The sequence below is a fragment of the Herpailurus yagouaroundi genome, unplaced genomic scaffold, assembly GCF_014898765.1.
Source record: "Herpailurus yagouaroundi ecotype Mexico unplaced genomic scaffold, PumYag 218, whole genome shotgun sequence".
In the NCBI taxonomy this organism is placed as follows: Eukaryota; Metazoa; Chordata; class Mammalia; order Carnivora; family Felidae; genus Herpailurus; species Herpailurus yagouaroundi.
The window spans coordinates 4,806,308-4,827,524 of NW_024412449.1; the positions used below are offsets into that span (position 1 = coordinate 4,806,308).

General features: G+C 39.1%; 1 protein-coding gene across 2 annotated transcripts in view; it reads right to left on the minus strand.

The window, feature by feature from the left end:
- The window catches only part of SWAP70 (switching B cell complex subunit SWAP70), a 78,621-nt gene that overhangs the window by 3,750 nt on the left and 53,654 nt on the right, over positions 1-21,217 (minus strand). Inside the window, exons 4-9 of one of the 2 annotated variants that reach the window (XM_040456909.1) lie at positions 19,567-19,794; positions 17,252-17,398; positions 15,993-16,101; positions 13,653-13,834; positions 7,221-7,328; positions 5,225-5,391 (exon numbers count right to left, since the gene is read on the minus strand). In XM_040456909.1, the coding sequence (XP_040312843.1) occupies positions 5,225-5,391; positions 7,221-7,328; positions 13,653-13,834; positions 15,993-16,101; positions 17,252-17,398; positions 19,567-19,794 (941 nt within the window). The remainder of the gene's footprint in view (positions 1-5,224; positions 5,392-7,220; positions 7,329-13,652; positions 13,835-15,992; positions 16,102-17,251; positions 17,399-19,566; positions 19,795-21,217) is intronic. The other variant, XM_040456910.1, reaches the window with a different exon arrangement.

Sequence of the window (21,217 nt, forward strand, 5' to 3'; positions counted from 1 at the left end):
AAAAAAAAAAAAAAAAAAAAAAAACGTTGAAAGAAAAAAAAAAGAAAAAAAATAAATAAATAAATAAAAATTAAAATTAAAAACATTTCTCATCTAGTACAAACATACTACCAAGGAAAAAGGTAACAAACTAATGATAATGAAAATGAGGGGGAAAGGAGCCAACAAAAGGCAGAATAAAACAGATACCACTTACTGAACAATTACTACATGTCAGATACCTGACTTCATTATTGCTAACCCCCCATCAATTCTGCAAGGTATTTATCATCCCTCCAGATGAAGCAATAAAAATTCAGGGTATTTAAAAGTATGTCGCACAGGTAGTGGTGAATTTTTTTTTTTTTTTAACATTTATTTATTGTTGAGAGACAGAGAGACAGAGCATGAGCAGGGGAGAGGCAGAGAGAGAGGAGACACAGAATCTGAAGCAGACTCCAGGCTCCCAGCTGACAGCACAGAGCCCGATGCAGGGCTCAAACCCACGAACCACGAGAGCATGACCTGAGCCGAAGTCGGACACTTAACCAAATGAGCCACCCAGGCACCCCGGTAGTAGTGAATTTTAACCAAGGTTTGTGTGACTCTAAAATGTTATCTTGAATAACAGGCTACCTATCTAAGAATATCCAGCTACACAGGCATTTAAATAAAACTAACATACAGCCCAAACCTATACCCAAAGTATAGACAATGTACTTAGATGCCAGCCCAGGACAGGACACATCTCTAGTGGCTTGACCATCAGTATGCTCTTCTAAAACCAATGACTGAAGCCATAAAGTAACAGAATAGACACCCCTTATATCACCACTCCCAACTCCTCCACCCCCGGCCCCCACCACTGAAGAATTCCCTCTACAACATCCTGCAACGTGGTTATCCTACTGTGCTCAAATACTCTGTGGGATGGGCCACTCACTGCTTCAGGAATCAGGCGAGTTCACAGTGGGTTCACAAACAGGCACCCTCAATCCTTCGAAAGTTCCACCTCAACTAGGAAGAGCTTTCCCACCCACTATCCCTAATTCTACACAGGACCATCCACTCCCTCCTTAGATGTCTCCTGGAGTGTGATACCCACAACTGAACACAACACTGCAAATGTGGTCTGGCCAGTGTTTTTTCACTCACTCAGTGTGTGTACATTGTGCACCTTTGTGTGCTTTTCTAGACACTGGGGATACAACAGTGAACAAGACTGGAAAGGCCTGTTTCTTCATCCTAGGGGTGAGAGTATGAACGGGGAATGGACATTTGCAGGTGTTCAGGCTGCCCAGTCGGAATCCCCTCCATGTGTCCAAGGAATCTGCCACAGGAGGCATCTTGATGGGAAGTAGGGCCCACCTCCCACTACATAAGCCACAGGCCCAACCCCTGCCCTCCTGCCCTGTGGCAGCCAGGGCACAGTGGAAGCCCGAGCTGGGCTTGGCTAAGCAGATGCCCTTCCTGGAGCTCCGACCCTGAAGCAACTGATGCAAAGCAGAGATAGTGGAGAATTTATCTTGCCGGTGGCGGCAACAGCCCGTGTTGCATGACAGCAGAAGCAATGGTGACTCCCAACACACAGTGCCAATGCTGACATCAGCGGCATCCTGGGTGGACTCTCCCCTTGGCCTGGTTTGGGCTGTGGTTTGGGCTGCTCAGCTTCCCTTGGTCCATGCCTGTGTTCACGCCTGGCCACCTGCCTTTCTTTGGAATTGGTGAACTATTCAAGAAGCTTTCAATTAACTATTTTATTGCTCTAGGAAACCCCAGTTCGTTTCTGTGGTTTCCAAATAAGACCCCTGAACAAAGACTAACTACTCTGTCCCTCCATTTCCTCATTTATAAAAAAGGGATAGAAACTACATCTACCATCAAAGGTTTGTGGATGCATCAGTTGTGATAGTGCATGTAAGGTACCTAGAACTGTGCGGACCACATCTAGGTGCTGGATAAATATCAGCTTGTGTTATTATAGTAGTACTGATACCTCATTTGCTCCGAATACCTCGTATTCACTAACACTACCTGAGAGTGTATGGGGTTTTTGGCAATCGTATCCCAGGAAAGTAATACCATGAATCTTCTCAAAGTCTCCTGGATCCAAGACTCCTGTTGTTACTTTAAAGCTATCTCCTGGGGCACCTGGGTGGCTCAGTTGGTTAAGCATCTGACTTCGGCTCAGGTCATTATCTCCCAGTTCATGAGTTCGAGCCCTGCGTTGGGCTCTGTGCTGACAGCTCAGAGCCTGGAGCCTGCTTTGGATTCTGTGTCTCCCTCTCTCTCTGCCCCTCCCCTGCTCACGCTCTGTCTCACTCTCAAAAATAAAATAAACATTAAAAAAATTTTTTTTCAACTATCTCCTTCGTCTAAAACCATCAGTCCAGCCTGTCAATAGATCTTTTTGAATGCTTTTGACATTCTATACATTATACATCTTCCTCATCTGCAAAGTAAATAAAGGAACAGAAACCAACACACTGAGTAACTACCAAATACCAGACATTACACTAAATACTGTGCATGCAGCTCCTCCTCTAATCTTCACAACAACCCTGCAAGGTAGGCAACTATCCATAATTCTATAGATAAGGAACTGAAGGCTCAAAGTGGTGAAGTGACTTTTCAAAAATTACAGCTAGAAAGTACCAGAACTAAGAATCAAACTCAGACCTCACTTCCACAGCTTGGTCCCTAATTGCTTTCAAATATATGAAAAAGTAGTATCACATAGAAGAGTAGCCTCTATTAGTAGAACTTGGATCCATTCATTCATTCATTCATTCATTCTAAAAATATCCCTTGATCTCTCACTATGTGCCAGGCACTGCATTAGTTGCTGGGAATACAGACATAACTTAACAGATCTAAAAATGTAGTGGGTAAAAGTTATAATGGGGCAGATTATGGCTAAGCCTCAAGAACTTTCCAATAATTGAGTTGTCCAAATATTAAACAGTTTTCTTCCGAGGTCCCATTTAGAAGACTCTAGACAACTTTCAATATTACACATCAAAATAACAACAACAGCTACAATTTAATTAAAATATATATATACGGGGTGCCTGGATGGCTCAGTGTAGTTAAGCGTCTAACTCTTGATCTCAGCTCAGGTCATGTTCTCACAGTTTGTGGGATAGAGCCCCACATCAGGCTCTGCACAGACAGCACAGAGCCTGCTTGGGATTCTCTCTCTTCCTCTCTCTCTCTGCCTGTCTCTCAAAATAAATAATAAACTTAAAAAAAAATCATGTGCCCTAGATGGCTTAAGTCAAAGTTCTTGTATTTAAACAATTTACTACAAAACATATCTCTGAGGAAACTTCAAACACTGACAGAGAAATGACTATCTTCTAGAAGAACAATGAGATACCAAATATTCTGAGAATGACTTGCTATTGCTTAAAGAAAGGTCAGGAAAGTTAACTAAAAAGCCCTCTACAAACACCCTCAACCTAAGATTATGATTCAGTTCAGCAGTGCTAGACATAAATGTATTACTCGGCTCCATGATGCTTTCCTTTGATTTTCAACCCAGAAAGGCCTACCCAGAGGAGTGGGAGCAAGAAGAAAAGCCCCCTCTGACAATCTGACAAAATGTCCCTGTGAATTAGGTCCAGCTTCTGTGACTTCAGGAAAGAGGCAAATCCACCTCACCTAAAAATGACCAAATTTTATTCATCTCAAGTTCCAAAAACTAAGATGAAAAACAAATTCAGAATTCAGGAAATTTAGTAAAATTCACAAAATGGCCTTTGCACACCAAGTTCTCTAATTTCAACTTACTGGAGCAGAGATGCATGTATTGGTTATATTTGTATTCCAAAGGTTGAAACCATTTTGCAATTTACTTAAATCAGATTATACAAAATAATTAGCCCAAGCTTTTTAAATAACAATACCCATGCCTGGCTCCTATCCAAAGATAATTTGATTCAACAAATCCAGGACACTGATTAAAAACTACTATACTAGCTTCAATGACCCAAAATTGTCTCTCACTCAAAACATCACTCATTCTACAAACTCAAAATAATACTTTAATAAATTTCTAGAACAGGGGCGCCTGGATGGCTCAGTTGGTTAAGCATCCGACTCTTGATTTCTGCTCAGGTAGTGACCTCACGGTTCATGAGTTTGAGCCCCGCATTGGACTCTGCACTGACAGTACAGAGCTTTCTCTCCCTCTGTCTCCACCCCTCCCTCACTCGCTTTCTCACTTTCTCTCTCTCTCTCAAAATAAACAAACAAAAAAAAAAGACTTGAGGAGTCTGGGTGGCTCAGTGGGTTGAGCATCCAACTTCAGCTCAGGTCGTGATCTCACAGTTTGTGGGTTCGAGACCCACTCAGAATTGAGATGAATTCTCAGACACCATGCTAATGTTGTGGGGGTTGGGAGTGGGGGGGACCCTCCATCCATCATCACATTAAAATTAAGAACCATAATAGACATCCCCTGACAAGACATCTTAAAGAAAGCAAATGGGGAAACAAGTTAGAAACTGGAAGAAGATAGCTCAAATTTTCCCTTTGGGGTCTTTATTCTCCTTTGTCCTCCCTGCTGCCATGAAGACCACAAATTGAGAGTTCTCACCTGAGATCATGACTATCATAAATAATAAACCTGACTTCTAAAGCTCTGAGGAAGAGAAGAATCTAGCTTTCAAGAACTTCTAAAACTGAGGTGCCTGGCTGGTTCAGTCGGTAGAGTGTGGGATTCTTGATCTCAGGGTCATGAGTTCAAGCTCTGTATCGGGCACAGAGCTTACCAAAATAAGAAACTTCTAAAACTAAGGTTTCAAGTAATAATTATTTAAGGAATGTCACCAATCCTGAATGACCAGATGGAAACTGCTTAATTCCTCATTATCCCTCGAAAGTAGCTGTAACTCTGGCCTGAAACAGGCCTCCACACAGTGGCCGTCTCTGGTCTGGAACATGTTGAGGAAGGTTCTCACCAGAGCTGCTCCTGGGTCCGTGGACATTCTCATTCTAGACATGGACATTCTCACCAAACAGATCCACCAGACTGCTCTAAAATAGACAGAAGGCCTGTCGATAGCCCCAGAAGCAAGGGCCTTCCAGTGCCATAGATGGAGAATAAACAACTCAACCCACCCAGCCTCCAAGGTCTCTCCAAAATAGCAGAGACACTCCTCCCTCTTCACCAGAACGTTAGTCATTCCTAGAAATTCCTAGAAAAGTACATAAAGGCACAGTATACAAACTGATCTGGCACCTGGCCTGAAGCTTCCGCACAGTCTCTTCATCTTGCCGGGCCTGTCTCTCATCCTCGAGAGCCTCCTGCAGCTTTAGGTACATGTCTTCCAGCTCCTGTACTCGCTGCAAATACTGTTCCAATTCAGAGGACTTCTGAGCAACCTGTTCTTCCATCTGCTGTCTGATCTGATGATATAAAAGGGTCATGTTTAAACTCAGGTTAACTTCACCCTCAGGGAAACTCTCCCACTCCTAACACCACAGCCTACCTTGCAGCTCGGCAGGGTGGGCAGGGCCCTGTCCTTCGCTCCTGGAACTGAAGATGGAGGAAGGAGGGCACCACACCCAGTACCAACACTAAGACCCAAGTCCAGGACACACACCCCAAGTCCAGGACGCAAAGTACACCCCAGATGCTGTGTTCCTGCCCTCTCTGAGTTTCTATCCCTTCCACTCTACACGTTAAGATTCAAGAGTCAAGAAAAAAATCATTCCCCTGTATAATTTCTCCTTAAATTCCTTTTTGTTATAAAGCCACAACCTCTTTACCCACAATCTTCTCTAAAAGGAATGAACCTCTGTCCAGTCAGAAGAGCCCAAGGGTTACAATAAAGGGGAAAGGAAAGACAGACCTGCAGAGTCCTTGGTGCTTCCCTGGCTGCCTTGAGGCCCCTCCACTCCTGCCCTAGGGCACCTCCAGTCCTGGGGGGCCTCACGCAGCTACGCTAGTGCCCTAACAACTCAATGGTTTCTCCCTTCTGTATTAAAGTTTTGAATCTCTGCCTTAAAAATTGAAAGACAAGGACATCCAAATGTAATAGCACACACATTAGTGTATGTGTCTGCGGTTTATAAAATATTCACACTTGCTCACATCATCCTAAGAGTCATGACAGATCACATGACAATGCCTCCAATTTAAAGAAGAGAAAACTAATGCTCAGAAGAAGGAGCAGAGAGGAAAAAAACCCAGATGTTCTGGCTGTGCACACAGCAACTCCTTCGTATCACATCTGCCCCGCTTGTGCACTTTCTCTCATAAAACAAACATGTCTGGGGGCGCCTGGGTGGCGCAGTCGGTTAAGCGTCCGACTTCAGCCAGGTCACGATCTCGCGCTCCGTGAGTTCGAGCCCCACGTCAGGCTCTGGGCTGATGGCTTAGAGCCTGGAGCCTGTTTCTGATTCTGTGTCTCCCTCTCTCTCTGCCCCTCCCCCGTTCATGCTCTGTCTCTCTCTGTCCCAAAAAATAAATTAAAAAAACGTTGAAAAAAAAAATTTAAAAAACAAACATGTCTGTTTCAACTCTAAGCAACAAAAAGTTACTTAAAAAAACATCATGAGCAGCTATTTAATGGGCACTTGACTCAGTACCCTCCCACAAATTACAACTCTGTGTAAGAAGACCTGTGTTCTAACTATCTAACCACCTAGGGCAACCTGACTCTTGGATGTCTTGGGGGATGGGAACCTCTAAGATGAATCAGAGCTGCCAAGAGCAGCAGACCAGAATTCCTATATTCTCATGATTTCAGAACCCCACTCCACCCCCACTTTGCTCATTACAGAAGAGAAAGGTCATGAAACCCATGCTTACTTTTCCCCCTGGCTATTTATTTTCCAAGCCAGGCCTTTTTGAGAAGGAAAATAGGATGCTGTTAATAATTATATCAGGATGGCAAGGACTGTCCCAGGCAAACCAAGAGATACAGTCACCCTAATCACAGTAGTTATCACCCTATTCATGAATTTCTATTCTGGGGTCCTAAAAGCAAGATTTATGTCTTTTACCTTTATATCCTGGCATGATGGCTAGCACATAGAAGGTGCTCAATAAAACCATAATGAGCAAACACAGAACTTCCCCCAATAGCCCACTGCATGTCTATATAGCATAGCCCAGCTGACAAGATGGCCTCACTCCAGTCTCCCAGGCCTTGACCCCTCCCCCTTCACCCAGAAAGAACCATTGTGAGCTAATGCAGCAGTGTTCCCAGGTTCCCAGCTGTAGCACTCACAAGCTTCTCTCGCTCCAGCTCTGTGCTGAACCTCGCCTGTAGTTCCACTTGAGTCTGAAGGCGTTTCTTTTCTTCTTCTGCTGCACGAGACGCTGCTTCTTCCAGTTTCTATCCAATCAAAACCCACCCACAGAAAAGCAGTAAGTAGGGGCACCTGGGTGGCTCAGTCAGTTGAGCGTCCAGCTTCGGCTCAGGTCATGATCTCACGGTTCGTGAGTTCAAGCCCCGTGTCGGGCTCTGCACTGACAGCTCAGAGCCTGGAGCCTGTTTCAGATTCTGTCTCTCTCTCTCGCTCTGCCCTGACCCTGCTTGTGCTCTGTCTCTCTGTCTCTAAAATAAATAAACATTAAAAAAAAAAAAAAAGAAAAGCAGTAAGTATTAGAGTGGAAGTGTGTTAGGAAAGAGAAATGGCCACACCTAAGTACATGGGAAAAGCAAAACATTCTTAATGTTCAATCAAGCTAGAATAAAAACCTTTAGATCCACTGGAATTCCATTCCAACAATTTTCCCAGTGAACATACAGAATGAATTAGGTAAATGAATGACTTGTTAAGTCTGAACAACATTTTGCAAAGAAAATTTTGTTTGTTTTGGAGTTCAATTCACTTACAAATGCATTCGTGAGGTTCAACATCTATTTCTTCAGCTCCTTCTATAGTTTTGTCATCTCACACGTTACTCCTTTAAAACTTTTACCAGAGCTTGACTTCCAGAGGGTGGCAGTGAGGAGCTCCATGGACCCATTTCCCAGCAAAACACCCATAACTGGTGAAAATAATTTCAAAAAAACCCCGAAAAGCAACCATTTAAAGTCTCCAGAAATTAAACCAATTGCATATAGCAAATGGAGAAGATTTATCCAAAAAAATGAGGCAAGCCCAGAAGACCAGAGGGTACCACCTCTACCTGGTGATGGGCTCAGAAAGCAGGGGTATCACACCCAGAAAAGCAGACCACTAGTTTCTGCCACCAGCTCCAGAGCATTGGCACAGAGGTTTGCCTAGGCAGAGATCTGGAGCTCTCCCCAAAAGAAATGACATTATTTAAAACAGATGTGTGGAAGTTCAAACTTAAAGATGCTCTTGAAAACAATGGAGATTTTAAGGAATTAAGAGGAGGCTCATAGCTCCAAGAGACCAACAAACTGTAAACCACACACCAGGTGGAAGTTTAACAGAGAGAACCAGTTACAGAAAGTAAAGAGCCCTCATGTAATAGGAATAAGTCTCAAAGACTACATATGGGCTTGAATTTAAATAATATCAGACTGTGGAGCAAGTTAGGCCCCAAGCCCTTGTTGAAAACAATAGAGCTCTAACAGCTAGATAGGATAGCAACAGAGGCATACAGCTTAACAGAGAGATTAGAGAAAGAAACACACAAAGAGAACCTTAACATCATGGTCACCTCAGGGTATCTCGTACATGCCCAAGGCTGTGCCTCTGATGAAGAAGACAGTCAGAGGCTTCACAGTATGAAGAAACAGACCTCATTGAAACAGCCTAGCCAAGCAGGAGACAAATGAATAAGCAACAACAGGCCCCAGGGCGAGGGGAGAAATCTATATCCAGAGTTGCTACAATATATTGTCTAAAATGTCCAGTTTTCCAAATGGAAAGATATTTCATGCTCATGGGTTGGAAGAAGAAATATTGTTTAAAATGTCCATACCACCCAAAACAATCTACAAATTTAATGTAATCCCTATCAAAATTCCAACAGCATTTTTCACAATACTACAAGAATAATGCTAAAATTTGTATGGAATCACAAAAGAAGTGGTTTGAAAAAGAAGAACAAAACTGGAGGTATCACAATCCCAGATTTCAGGATATACCACACAAAGCTGTAGTAATCAAAACAGTATGGTATTGGCATTAAAAACAGACACATAGATCAACAAAACAGAACAGGAAACCCAGAAATAAACCCACAATTATATGGTCAATTAATCTAAAACAAAGGAGGCAAGAATATGCAATGGGAAAAAGACAGTCTCTTCAACAAATGGTGTTGGGAAAACTGGACAGCAATATGCCAAAGAATGAAACTGGACCACTTTCTTACACCAAACATAATAATAAACACACAATAGATTAAAGACCTAAATGTGAGACCTGAGACCATAAAAATCGTGGAAGAGAGGGCACAGACAGTAATTTCTCTGACACTGGTCATAGCCACATTTTTCTAGATACGTCTCCTGAAGCAAGGGAAACAAAAGCAAAAATAAACTATTGGGACTACATCAAAATAGAAAGCTTCTGCACAGCACAGGAAACAATCCACAAAACTAAAAGAGAGCCTACTGAATGGGAGAAGATAGTTGCAAATGATATATCTGATAAGTGGCTCATATCCAAAATATATAAAGAACTGACACAACATCAAAAAAAAAAAAAAAAGCAAATAATTAAAAATGGGCAGAAGACATGAACAGACATTTCTCCAATGAAAACATACAGATGGCTAACAGACACATGAAAAGATGCTCAACATCACTCATCATCGGGGAAATGAAATCAAAACCAAAATGAGACATCACTTCACACCTGTCAGAATGGTTAAAATAAAAAACACAAGAAACAAGTATTGGCAAGGATGTGGAGGAAAAGGAACCCTTGTGCACTGTTGGTGGGAATGCAAACTGGTGCAGCCACTTTGGAAAAGAGTATGCAGCTTCCTCAGAAACCTAAGCACAGAATTACCATGCGATCCAGTAATCACACTACTGGGTATTTACCCAAAGAATACAAAAACACTAAGTCAGAAATATATATGCACATGTCTGTTTATTGCAGCATTATTTACAATAGCAAGATATGGAAACAACCCAAATGCCCATCAACAGATGAATAAAGAAGTGGTATGTGTATATGTACACATACACACACAATGGAATAGTACTCAGCCATGAAAAAGAATGAAATCTTGCCATTTGCAATGTGGATGGATCTAGAGGATCTAGTACAATGGTAGGTAAAATAGAGAAAGACTAATAACATGATTTCAGTTATATGTAAAAATTTAAGAAACAAAACAATGGAAATAAGAGAGAAAAAAAGACTCTTAAATATAGAGAACAAACTGATGGTTACCAGAGAGGAGGTGGGTGGGGGAATGGGTGAAATAGGGGGAAGGGATTAAGAGTACACTCATTGTGATGAGCACTGAGTAATGTGTGGAATTGTTGTTGAATTGCTAAACACTTGAAACTAATATGACACTATATGTTAATTATACTGGAACTTAAAAAATAAATTTTTTAAAATAAATATTAAAAATAATAATAAAATAAAATGTCCAGGGAAAAAAGCGGGCAATAGAAGGGGCCCTGGTGGTGGATTTAGCAAAGATTTCATAAAAGTTTTATGTTCAAAGAACTCAAGAAAACCAAGCTTAAGGAAGTAATAGAAGGAATAACGATACCCTATCAAATAGAGATTATCAACAAAAAGATATAAAGTATAAAAATAACCAACTGGAAATTCTGGAGTTGAAAAGCATGATAACTAAAATGAAAATTTCACTAGATGTTTTCACCTTACATATTTGGGCTGCAAGAAGAATCAAAGATCAATTGATAGAAATGCAATTTGAAGAACAGAGAGAAAAAGGAATGAAGAAAAATGAACAGAGCCTCAGAGAAATGTGGGACACTATTAAGCGTACCAACATTCACATAATGAGAGTTTCCAAAGAAGAGGGAAGAGAGAAAGGAACAGGAAAAAATGTTTAAAGAAATAATGGCCGAAAACTTTCCCAATTTGATGGAAAACATTAACCGACACATCCAAGAATTCAACAGATTCTAGGATAAACACAAAGAGATATACACCACACCCATCATAATAAAACTGTAGAAAGACAAAGTAAAAAAGAAAATCCTGAAAGCAACAGGAAAAAAATGATTCATCACACACAAGAAAATATCAATAAAATTGACAGATGATTTCTCGTCAAAAACACGTAACTAGTTCTGGGCAAAGTACTGTAAACAGAAGTGACACTTCTGAGCTGGGGTAGTTAATGCCAAACCCTTGAACACTTTTTCCTCTGTTACAGTGATTAGTAAGATTTGAAATAGTAGCTGTTGCATCAGCCTGGATTTCATAATTGTAAGTGTATATACTCTCCTCCAGCAATCCCATTTCTGAGAATTTATTCTAAACACATACAGTAAAACCTTGGATTGCGAGTAACTTGTTCTGCAGTGTTCCGCAACACAAACAAACATTTCTAATAAATTTATTGACAAATGAGCAACGTCTTGCAATACAAGTAGTATGTGATGCCGAACATCACATGATCATAAATGAGTCAATGGTTCTTTTTTTAAAAAAAAATTTTTTTTCAACGTTTATTTATTTTTGGGACAGAGAGAGACAGAGCATGAACGGGGGAGGGGCAGAGAGAGAGGGAGACACAGAATCGGAAACAGGCTCCAGGCTCCGAGCCATCAGCCCAGAGCCTGACGCGGGGCTCGACCTCACGGACCGCGAGATCGTGACCTGGCTGAAGTCGGACGCTTAACCGACTGCGCCACCCAGGCGCCCCAATGAGTCAATGGTTCTTGAAATTCACTTTGAGAAACAAGTGTTTTGTATTACAAGCATGTTTCTGGAACAAATTATGCTCACAAACCAAGGTTTTACTGAATTATTAGAACGTGTATAAAATGATACAGGTACAAAATAATTCCCTGTAGCATTGCCTATTTAATCAAAAGAGTAAATAACCCAAATGTTCATCAACAGGGGACTGGCATTGTTTTCTTAATTTCTCTTTCTGATAGTCCATTATTAATGTGTATAGACGTTACAGAATTTTGCATATTTTTTATTCTACAACTTTACTGAATTTATTAGTTCTAACAGTTTTTTGATGGAGTTAATAGTTTTTTCTATATATAATATCATGTCATCTGCAAATAGTGACAATTTTACTTCTTACTTTCCAATTTGCAGATCTTTTCTTCTTTTTCTTGTCTAATTGCTCTGGCTAGGCCTTCAAATACTATGCTGAATGAAAGTGGTGAGAGTAGGTGTCTTTCTCTTATTCCTGAGCTTAGAGGAAAAGCTTATGATGTTAGGTATGGGCTTTGTATGCATTTATTATTTGAGATACATTCTCCCCACACCTGCTTTGTTGAGAGTTTTTAACATAAGTCAATGTTGAATTTGTCAAATGCTTTTCTGCAACTATTGAGATGATCATATGATTTTTATCTTTCATTTTTATAATGTAGTATATCGTACTTATTAGCAAACAAGATTAAAAAATGTGAAATGAGACATAAAAAAATAAAATATTGGGGAGGGGAAAATAAAAATGTTGAGCTTGAGAATGGGATCAAACTTAAGTTATCAACTTAAAATAGTGTTACAAATATAAGTTGTTATATGTAAGCTTCATGGTAATCACAAGGCAAAAACCTATTTTAAATATGCAAACGATAAAGAGAAAGGACATAAACATAGCACTAAAAGAAGTCATCAAACCATAAAAGAGGAGAGCAAGAGAAAAAAGGAACAGAGAAGAACTACAAAAACAGCCAGAGAACAATCAACAAAATGGCAGCAAGTACCTATCAATAATTAATGTAAATACACTAAACTCTCCAATCAAAAGACAGAGTGACTGAATAGGGTTTAAAAAAAAAATTTTTTTTAATGTTTGTTTATTTTTGAGAGAGAGACAGAGTGTGAGCAGGGGAGGGGCAGAAAGAGAGACACACACAGAATCTGAATACAAAGCAGGCTCCAAGCTCTGAGCTGTCAGCACAGAGCCTGACATAGGGCTTGAACTCATGAAGCACAAGATCATGAGTTCAGACACTTACCAGACTGTTAACAGTCAGACACTTAACAGACTGAGCCACCCAGGAGTCCCCAAAAGTATTAAAAAAATTCTTTGTGAGTCTATTCAGAGGATATCAGCACAAAGTGTGGCATTTCCATGGACTGCAAAGGGAGAACCCCAACAGAAATGAGGGGGCTTATACTGTGAGCATCTCCCATACTCCAGGGCATAGGTGCTACATAGGAGGACACAAAAGGGTCTCTGATCTTGTCGTTAGCAGGTGTTCACTGATGGAAGGCAGACAGGCTCAAGTGCCCATACACTGGGGACCCACTACCACCCCAGAACCATGATATAACTGAGCAACAAGGTTTCCCAATGAACATCAATTATTCTTGTTGTCTTCTGGTCAATGAAATGTCTTGCTGACCTGAGATCCTCATACTTCCAAGGCTGGGAAAACCAGATTATCTCACTTAGTAACCTAGACACACTTCCTAAGAAAACAATTAACAAAAAAATCTCTCTAAAATTTCATGAACCTGGTCTTGGTAGAACCAAAGCTTGTAAGTAAGGAAGCTGTGGCTCCTGCAATGAAACAGAGCGCCCTCCCTCAGCCCATTCCCACCTTCCTCACGGTCTCCAGCTCCTGCTGCTTATTTTCGTTGGCAGTCTGGAGCTCCTTCATCTGTCGCTCCAGTTCCTCCTGTTCAGCCAGCAGCTTCTTCCGGAGTTCTTTCCGACGTTGGCGGGCTTCTTTATGTGGTGGGGGGCTGCCCAACTTCAACAGATGGATAGTAGAGTGAATGGCTATAAAAAGTGTAAGATAAAAAACGGAATATACTGTTTATTCTTTGTAAGCCTAACATAAACATGGCACATTGGGAAGAAAACCAGAGACCCAGTATAGATTCTGATTCTGCCACTGAGAAATGGTGTGACCTTGAGCAAGCCACATAACCTGCTGCAGAATCAGTTTCCTCATCTCTAAAATGAAAGAGATGATTTCTAGAGTCCCTTCCAGCTCTAAAATTCCGTAACTGTACATCTGTGCTTAAAAAGATACTTGATTCAGGAATATCATACACATTTGAAGAACTTCAAATACTTTCAATTAATTCCCTTCTCTCTATTTCTCAAAAGGCCAAATAAGAACAAGACATAGTTAGGGTTGAGATTATTAGTTCCTGATATCTGACTTGCTACCTGCTGGGTTTAGTCTGCCCCTTATCTATGCCTTATGAAACCATCTCCTTATACACTCCCTTCCTGAGATGGTAATAATAGCTACCAGTTATTGAATAGTTGCTATATGTATACCTTTTATATGCATTATCTAATTTTTACATATTTTCCTGATTGTTTGAATTATTTAAATTTAATTTTTTGAACAGCTAATACTCTCACATTGTTCAAATTCAAAAGCATAAAAAGATCTACAGGAAAAATCTCCCTCCTATTCTTATCCCCAAGTACTGAGTTCCCCTCTCCACTACCAACTAATGTTAACAATTTCTTCTGCATCTTTCCAGAGATATTTTAAGCATATGCAAATAAGGAGGTATATACACCTTCCACCTTCCTTTGACATAATACACCCTTCTGAGCCTTGGTTTTTTTCACTTAATTTATCTTGGAGAGATTTCCATTATCAGTACATCAAACATTAAACATAATGTACCTAACTCCACTGTGTTACTGTACCATAATTTATTCAACCATTTCACAATTAATGGATACTTAGGCTGTTTGCAATCTATCACAAACATTTCTGCAATGATGTGTCTTTTTTAAAATGTGCAAGTATAGGGGCACGTGGGTGGCTCAGTCGGTTAAGCATCCCACTTTAGCTCAGGTCATAATCTCACAGTTTGTAAGTTCGAGCCCCATGTCGGGCTCTGTGCTGAGAGCTCAGAGGCTGGAGCTTGCTTCAGATTCTGTGTCTCCCTCTCTCTCTCTCTGCCCCTCCTCCGCTCGCACTCTCTCTCTCTCTCTCAAAAATAAATAAGTATTCTAAAAACATTTTTAATGTGCAAGTATATCTTCATTATCTAATTATTAGCCCTCACAAAAACCTTGAGAGGTAGGTACTATTATCCCTATTCTACAGAAGAGGAAAAACAGCTACAAAATTCCTAACTCAACTCAAGTGACCCAGGAAAGAGGACTTAAACCTAGGTGCGCTTGTCTCAAACTCTTAAACCACATCGAAATGACCACAACTTTCAGCATAACAGTATTTTACTTATGTCCAAGAATACCATATTCGGAATCCCTTTTCATGATTAAAAAAAAAAAAAAAATCTCATTGGAAGGCCTGGGGGGCTCAGTCAGTTAAGCATCCAACTCTTGGTTTCAGCTCAGGTCATAATCTCACAGTTTGTGAGTTCGAGCCCACGTCCAGCTCTACAATGACAGCGTGGAGCCTGCTTGGGATTCTCCCTCTCCCTCTCTCTCTCTCTGTCCATCTCCCACTTGTGCTCTCTCTCTCTCTCTCTGAAAATAAATAAATAAGCTTTTAAAAAAGTTATTAAATCAAAGTTTGTGTTCTTGAGATAATTATTTGAAACTAGTGATTTCTTGTGAAAATAACAAATCTTGAAAATTATTGGAAATATTCAAAAGCGACTGTATTATTCCTGTTTTCTGTATTATTAAAAATTCATGATGATCACTTTAAAATTCTTCAGTCCTTAAAATGGGAAATTCCATTATCTTTAAATAATAAAAGTAAAAAAAAAGAAACCCTAAAATGTACAGTTTATAATTTTCCCACAAGTTCATTATGCAAATGAAACTGATGAAAAATTTGGGACTTCCTTTCACTTTATTTTTCTTTCAGTTACTATGCTGCATGTAGAAATAACTACAATGAGGGAACAATGCCTCATGAGATTAAAATGAGATTTAAAAATACAAAGTCAGAGCTCTCAAGTTATATCATGACAAATAATAAAAATTGCCTTACCCTGAATCCACTCCTGTTTCTTCTTCTTATCTGAGGCACTGATTTCAAAGGTTTTATCAAAACATTTTATGAGAAAAAGGCATTTCTTCCCATCTTTGTCAGGCAAGGACTAACAAAGAAAGCAAAATTAGTTATTTTTAATTTTATTTCTAAGCATTGAAATTAAGTTCAATCTTAACTATTTACACAAATCTTGCTGAAATTCAACATCAATAAAAAAAGTCCATAAGAGCATATTTCTAATTTACAAAATGCTGTCCTCTAGGCAACATTACCTATGGTAATAAATAACCCTGATTAGCATACTTCATCTGGACTAGGAGAACCACCAACACCTGATAGGGACACTATGCTTTGGCTTTCCTAAGCACAATGACTCTTGTACGTGAGCACATCCTTTATAGGAACCCTGGAAGGTATACCCACGTATTGACTCCAATGGGCTATGAGACTTCTAAGCCAGGGTGATTCCCACATCTGCCTGATGCAGATCCACTCTCTTTGACCTGGGATGTTACTGCTAGCTGTTACTGCTAGCAAGCTGTAGCTCCTCTCCTATATCCTTATAAGTAGACTGGTATGGCCTATGATAACCTCGTGAGTATCCATGTGTAGTTGAATCTAAGAAGACCGCTTAGTGGGCAGTGCAAACCCAGAGGCATTAATATATCTACACTATTTCATCCATCAAAATACACTGTCATTTATGAGTGAGATGTTAGGTATTTTAAATGTTCTTCAAGAAATACAAATATGGTGATAGTTTAGATATAAATTAAAAACTCAAAATTACTGTTCTTAAAGACGTCACTTCTTTACCGAATTAATATCTGGGAATAAAGTGTACTGAAAGTCACCCAAAATACTCAAAGGTAATGCTCCCATTTTCATTAGTTTTATTTACTATGCTCAAAATGGCCCAGATGTCATGGTATATTCATGATTTCAAACACTGTCTTACTGAATAATTTTGTGCTCTTTTTTATCGCTCCATTTTATTCAATAAATGATTCCTTAAATGTACAAACAAATGTGATTTAATCCCTATACTTTTTCCATAAGATAGAAGATAAATTCACATTACAAAAAACTTTTGTCAGCCTTCTCTGGTTTTTGGTTCAGAAACTATGGGAGCTGTATGCCTATGTTATTTTAGAAATGTAAATTTTAAGATTCTTTCAAGACTCTAAAGTCTAGAAGGAATATAAAACACTTGGGCAGCAGGGGGCAGCAACAGAAAGAAGTAACAGTAGACTGACCTCCACACAGCAGTTTTCATCCAAGAGAATGTCTCCCTTCTTATCTTTCAGATCTTCACCCACATAATAAGAAATTATGTTGGGTTTTAGTACAAACCAGCGTTCAGTCCAGTTTTTCCGTCTATGGCCTTTTTTCATCATGTAACCCTATGAAAGATTAAATTTTATATAAATACCTGTTCTTTTTCTTATAAGAGCTGATATCTCTTCCTGAATACATGAATATCAGTGGTTCTTGACCTCTGGAGATCATGAACCCAATGAGGATCTATGAAGGCCAGGGGCACTATACCCAGTCAAATTCATGCTAATACATGCACACAAAAGTTTACACAGAATTCTGGGCATGCAGAGACAACCCCTCTAACTCCACCCCATGCTACATACAGAGAGTGGCCTTAGGACTCCTGGTGCTAAAAACATTGTGATTTTTTAGAATTCCTTATCTTTTAGGGATACCTATTGAAATATTTATAGATAAAATGAAATATCTGGGATTTGTTTCAAGATACAGGAGAGGCAAAAGTAGGAGGGTAGGATTAACTATGTGTTGGTAGTTACTGGGGCTGGGTGAATGGTATATGGGGGTTCATTATACTATTCTGTCTATTCTGATTCACACACACACACACACACACACACAACCCTAACAGTGATTCTCAGCAAACTAAAACCTCAATCAATGAAAATATTAAAGTTGGCCAAATATATCTTTCAACCAATCACCTTCTGGCACCAACCTACCCTTCCTACCTGACCTCTCACTATTCTGGAGGATGAACTCCTCCAGATGAGCAGAAAGAAAAAGGACTGGACCAAGTAGTTAGGATTCTGGCTTCTACACTTGCACTTCTATACTTTCTTCCCACAAATCAGTCACAAAGGTATATAATTCATATTTTTACTTCAGCAAAATTATAATTATAGGCCAAAGCCCTTCAGGATTGTCTGAGAATAGATGAATTTTAAATAGTAAATGTACAAGTGCTGATACCCTATAGCAGACTATTCATTATCATTATATAATATTAGCTTGACTGTATCATTTGGTTATTATACCAAGTTCTAATCATATTACGTGTTCAGCTTCCTCATCCTTGGACATTTAAGCAAAAGCTATCTCATATTGAAATTCATCTGTAGTCCAATTATCCTGCCATCCTAGTGAGCCTAGAAGTCCTCTTTGGACACAGACCATGTCTCACACCTCTTTGTAGCACCAAAAACCTATACAAATGAAACCTCAATTAATGTTTCTTGATGGGTTCGATTAGGGAAAAAGAGCAAAGACACAACTTCACCTACTGAGCAAATAAAGGACCAAAGTAAGGAAATCCCAAATTGGAATTATTATTCAGTATAATAATGTAAAAAATATGAAAGAGCCGCTAAAAAAAAAAAAAAACATGTAAATTCTATTTAACAATCATTAAGCATTCCATATTTATATCAGATGCTATGTAGGTCATAATCTAACAAGATAAATGCAACTTTGCTATATAAAGGTATTTACTCCAAAAATAAGGATATTTTTCTAATTTTATAAAAATATACAGGGGTGTCGGGGTGGTTCAGTCGGCTAAGCGTCTGACTTCAGCTGGGGTCACGATCCCACAGTTTGTGAGTTCGAGCCCTGCATCAGGCTCTCTGCTGTCAGTACAGAGCCCACTTCAGATCCTCTGTCCCCCTCTCTCTCTGCCCCTACCCAGCTGGTTCTCTCTCTCTCTCTCAAAATAAAGAAATAAACTTTAAAAAATAATAAAAAAATTAAAATATGTAATCATATGCATACATTCATGTATAGAATCTAGTAGTAAATCCAATCAACAAGAAAGGAATAAAGAATAAAATAAAATTTACAGGAATCCCACAATCCAGGAGTAATCACTTTTAACATTTTGGTGAGCATCCTTCCAGATAGCCCTACACATATATATCACATTACATGAAAGGGATTACAATATACTTCCTGTTCAACAACCTGTTTTTTTTTTTCTCTGAACAACATGCCATGAGGATCTCTCAGATCAACAAGTATGGATGTACACGTGACATGAAAGTACTTTAAAGATAGTTTGGAAATGTGGTCATTTAAACAATTCTTTCAAAATAGCAACTTCCCAATGCTTAAGTATACTTCAAAATTATATCAGTAATTTTTTTTTAAGCCTAATACAAGACTGGGAAAATAAGACTTTATTCTTGTTCTAAATCAGTATAAAGGTATAAATGACTTATACTCAAATGAAAATGTCTTATTTCAAACATGTCAAAGTCTAAAGGTAAGGAGAAACACAGTGTTCCAGGACTCTTACCTGTTTCAATACATCTAATATAAGCTCATTAAAGACTTCATTAATTGCCATGGACACTGTCTGCCGATCCATGCCTTTGCTAAACTGTCCATTTCCAATAAGTTCAATCAGTTCCCACACAGAAAGACCATCTTTACTGTCATCAAAGTTGATTTTATAATGTTCAAATTGTTCCTGTTGCCAACCTCCTCCCATAGCTTCTGTAAGTTTCTTAAGCAGGTATTCAATCTATAAAAAGAACAATTTTTAATTATTAATTCCTAGTAAAAAAAATAGTAACTTTTAAACTTAGGTATGTATCCATGTTATTTACACTGATAAGGTCAACTTAGGAAATGTTCCTTTTTACTTTCAAAATTATATCTTTAAAAAATCATGATATTATCAGAGGAAAGGTATAGATAAAATGCCACTAGTCCTGTATTAACTTATAGAATAAGGACCAAAAACTGAGGGGCACCTGGGTGGCTTAGTTGGCTAAGCATCCAGCTTTGGCTCAAGTCATGATCTCACAGTTCTTGAATTTGAACCCCCAAGTCGAGCTCTGTGCTGACAGCTCAGAGCCTGGAGCCTACTTCAGATTCTGTGTCTCCCTCTCTCTCTGCCCCTCCCCCACTCATGCTCTGTCTCTCTTGCTCTCTCAAAAATAAAATAAACATTACAAAAAAATTTTTTGAAGGAATCAAAAACTTATAACCCTCTAATAGTATAGTATATTTGTATACTATAGCAGAACTAAAGCAAACTGTACACATACACTTAATTGATGTGGTTTGACTACTCTCTGTTGGATAAATACTTAAATATATCAGAATATCGATCTTACTGAATTAATATGCAAGTATTAATTAAATAAGCATCTCAAATTAGTATTTACAACTTAGTCCCCAATTTAGAAATTTCCCACGTAAGCCAATTATTTGAAATTTATGATGCTTCCTCCCATTATAACATTGACAATGTTGGAAACAATGGCCAAATTCCTACCCTGGGCTGAAAAAGCCTATTAAATCCTGAAAAACATACCTTTGTGTAGAACAGGAGAAAATATTGCTATTCAAATAACAGCAGGTACACAAAACAGGCAATAATACTCACTGAATGAGAAACTGCTATCTTCTGGAAAGCCTGGGTTTCCTACAATGCTATCAAAGTCAACACATCCAAAAATGAATGCGTCACCTCTACCTTCCAAATGGCTTTCCCTTCTATTATTGATTTCAGTTGGGAACAACACCATTCACCCATGCCAATCCTTGTTCCCTATTCCTTTATTCCAAATCAGTGATAAAATCCTACTGTTTCACTTCCCCAGATCAGTGCTTTTCAAACTGTAGGTTATAACTCAATATAAAATCAACTTATTACATAGTCACCAGCATCTTCTTTAATTGAATGAAAATATTTGAGTTTACTCACAATAAAGACAAATGTTTTGTGGTTAGTTTGGTGTTGTGGGTATGCCTATGTGTGCTAGTCATGAAGTAATATCTTCCTATGGGTTATAGTCAAGAGAGAATGAAAAACTTTTTCCCAGACAATTCTCAAACCCATCCCCTCCTACTCCATCTACCTTGTTCAGGCCTCCCAGTTGGTATCCTTGCCTCCAGCATTGTTCCCTTGTATCTATATTCTGCCAGAGAAATTTTTT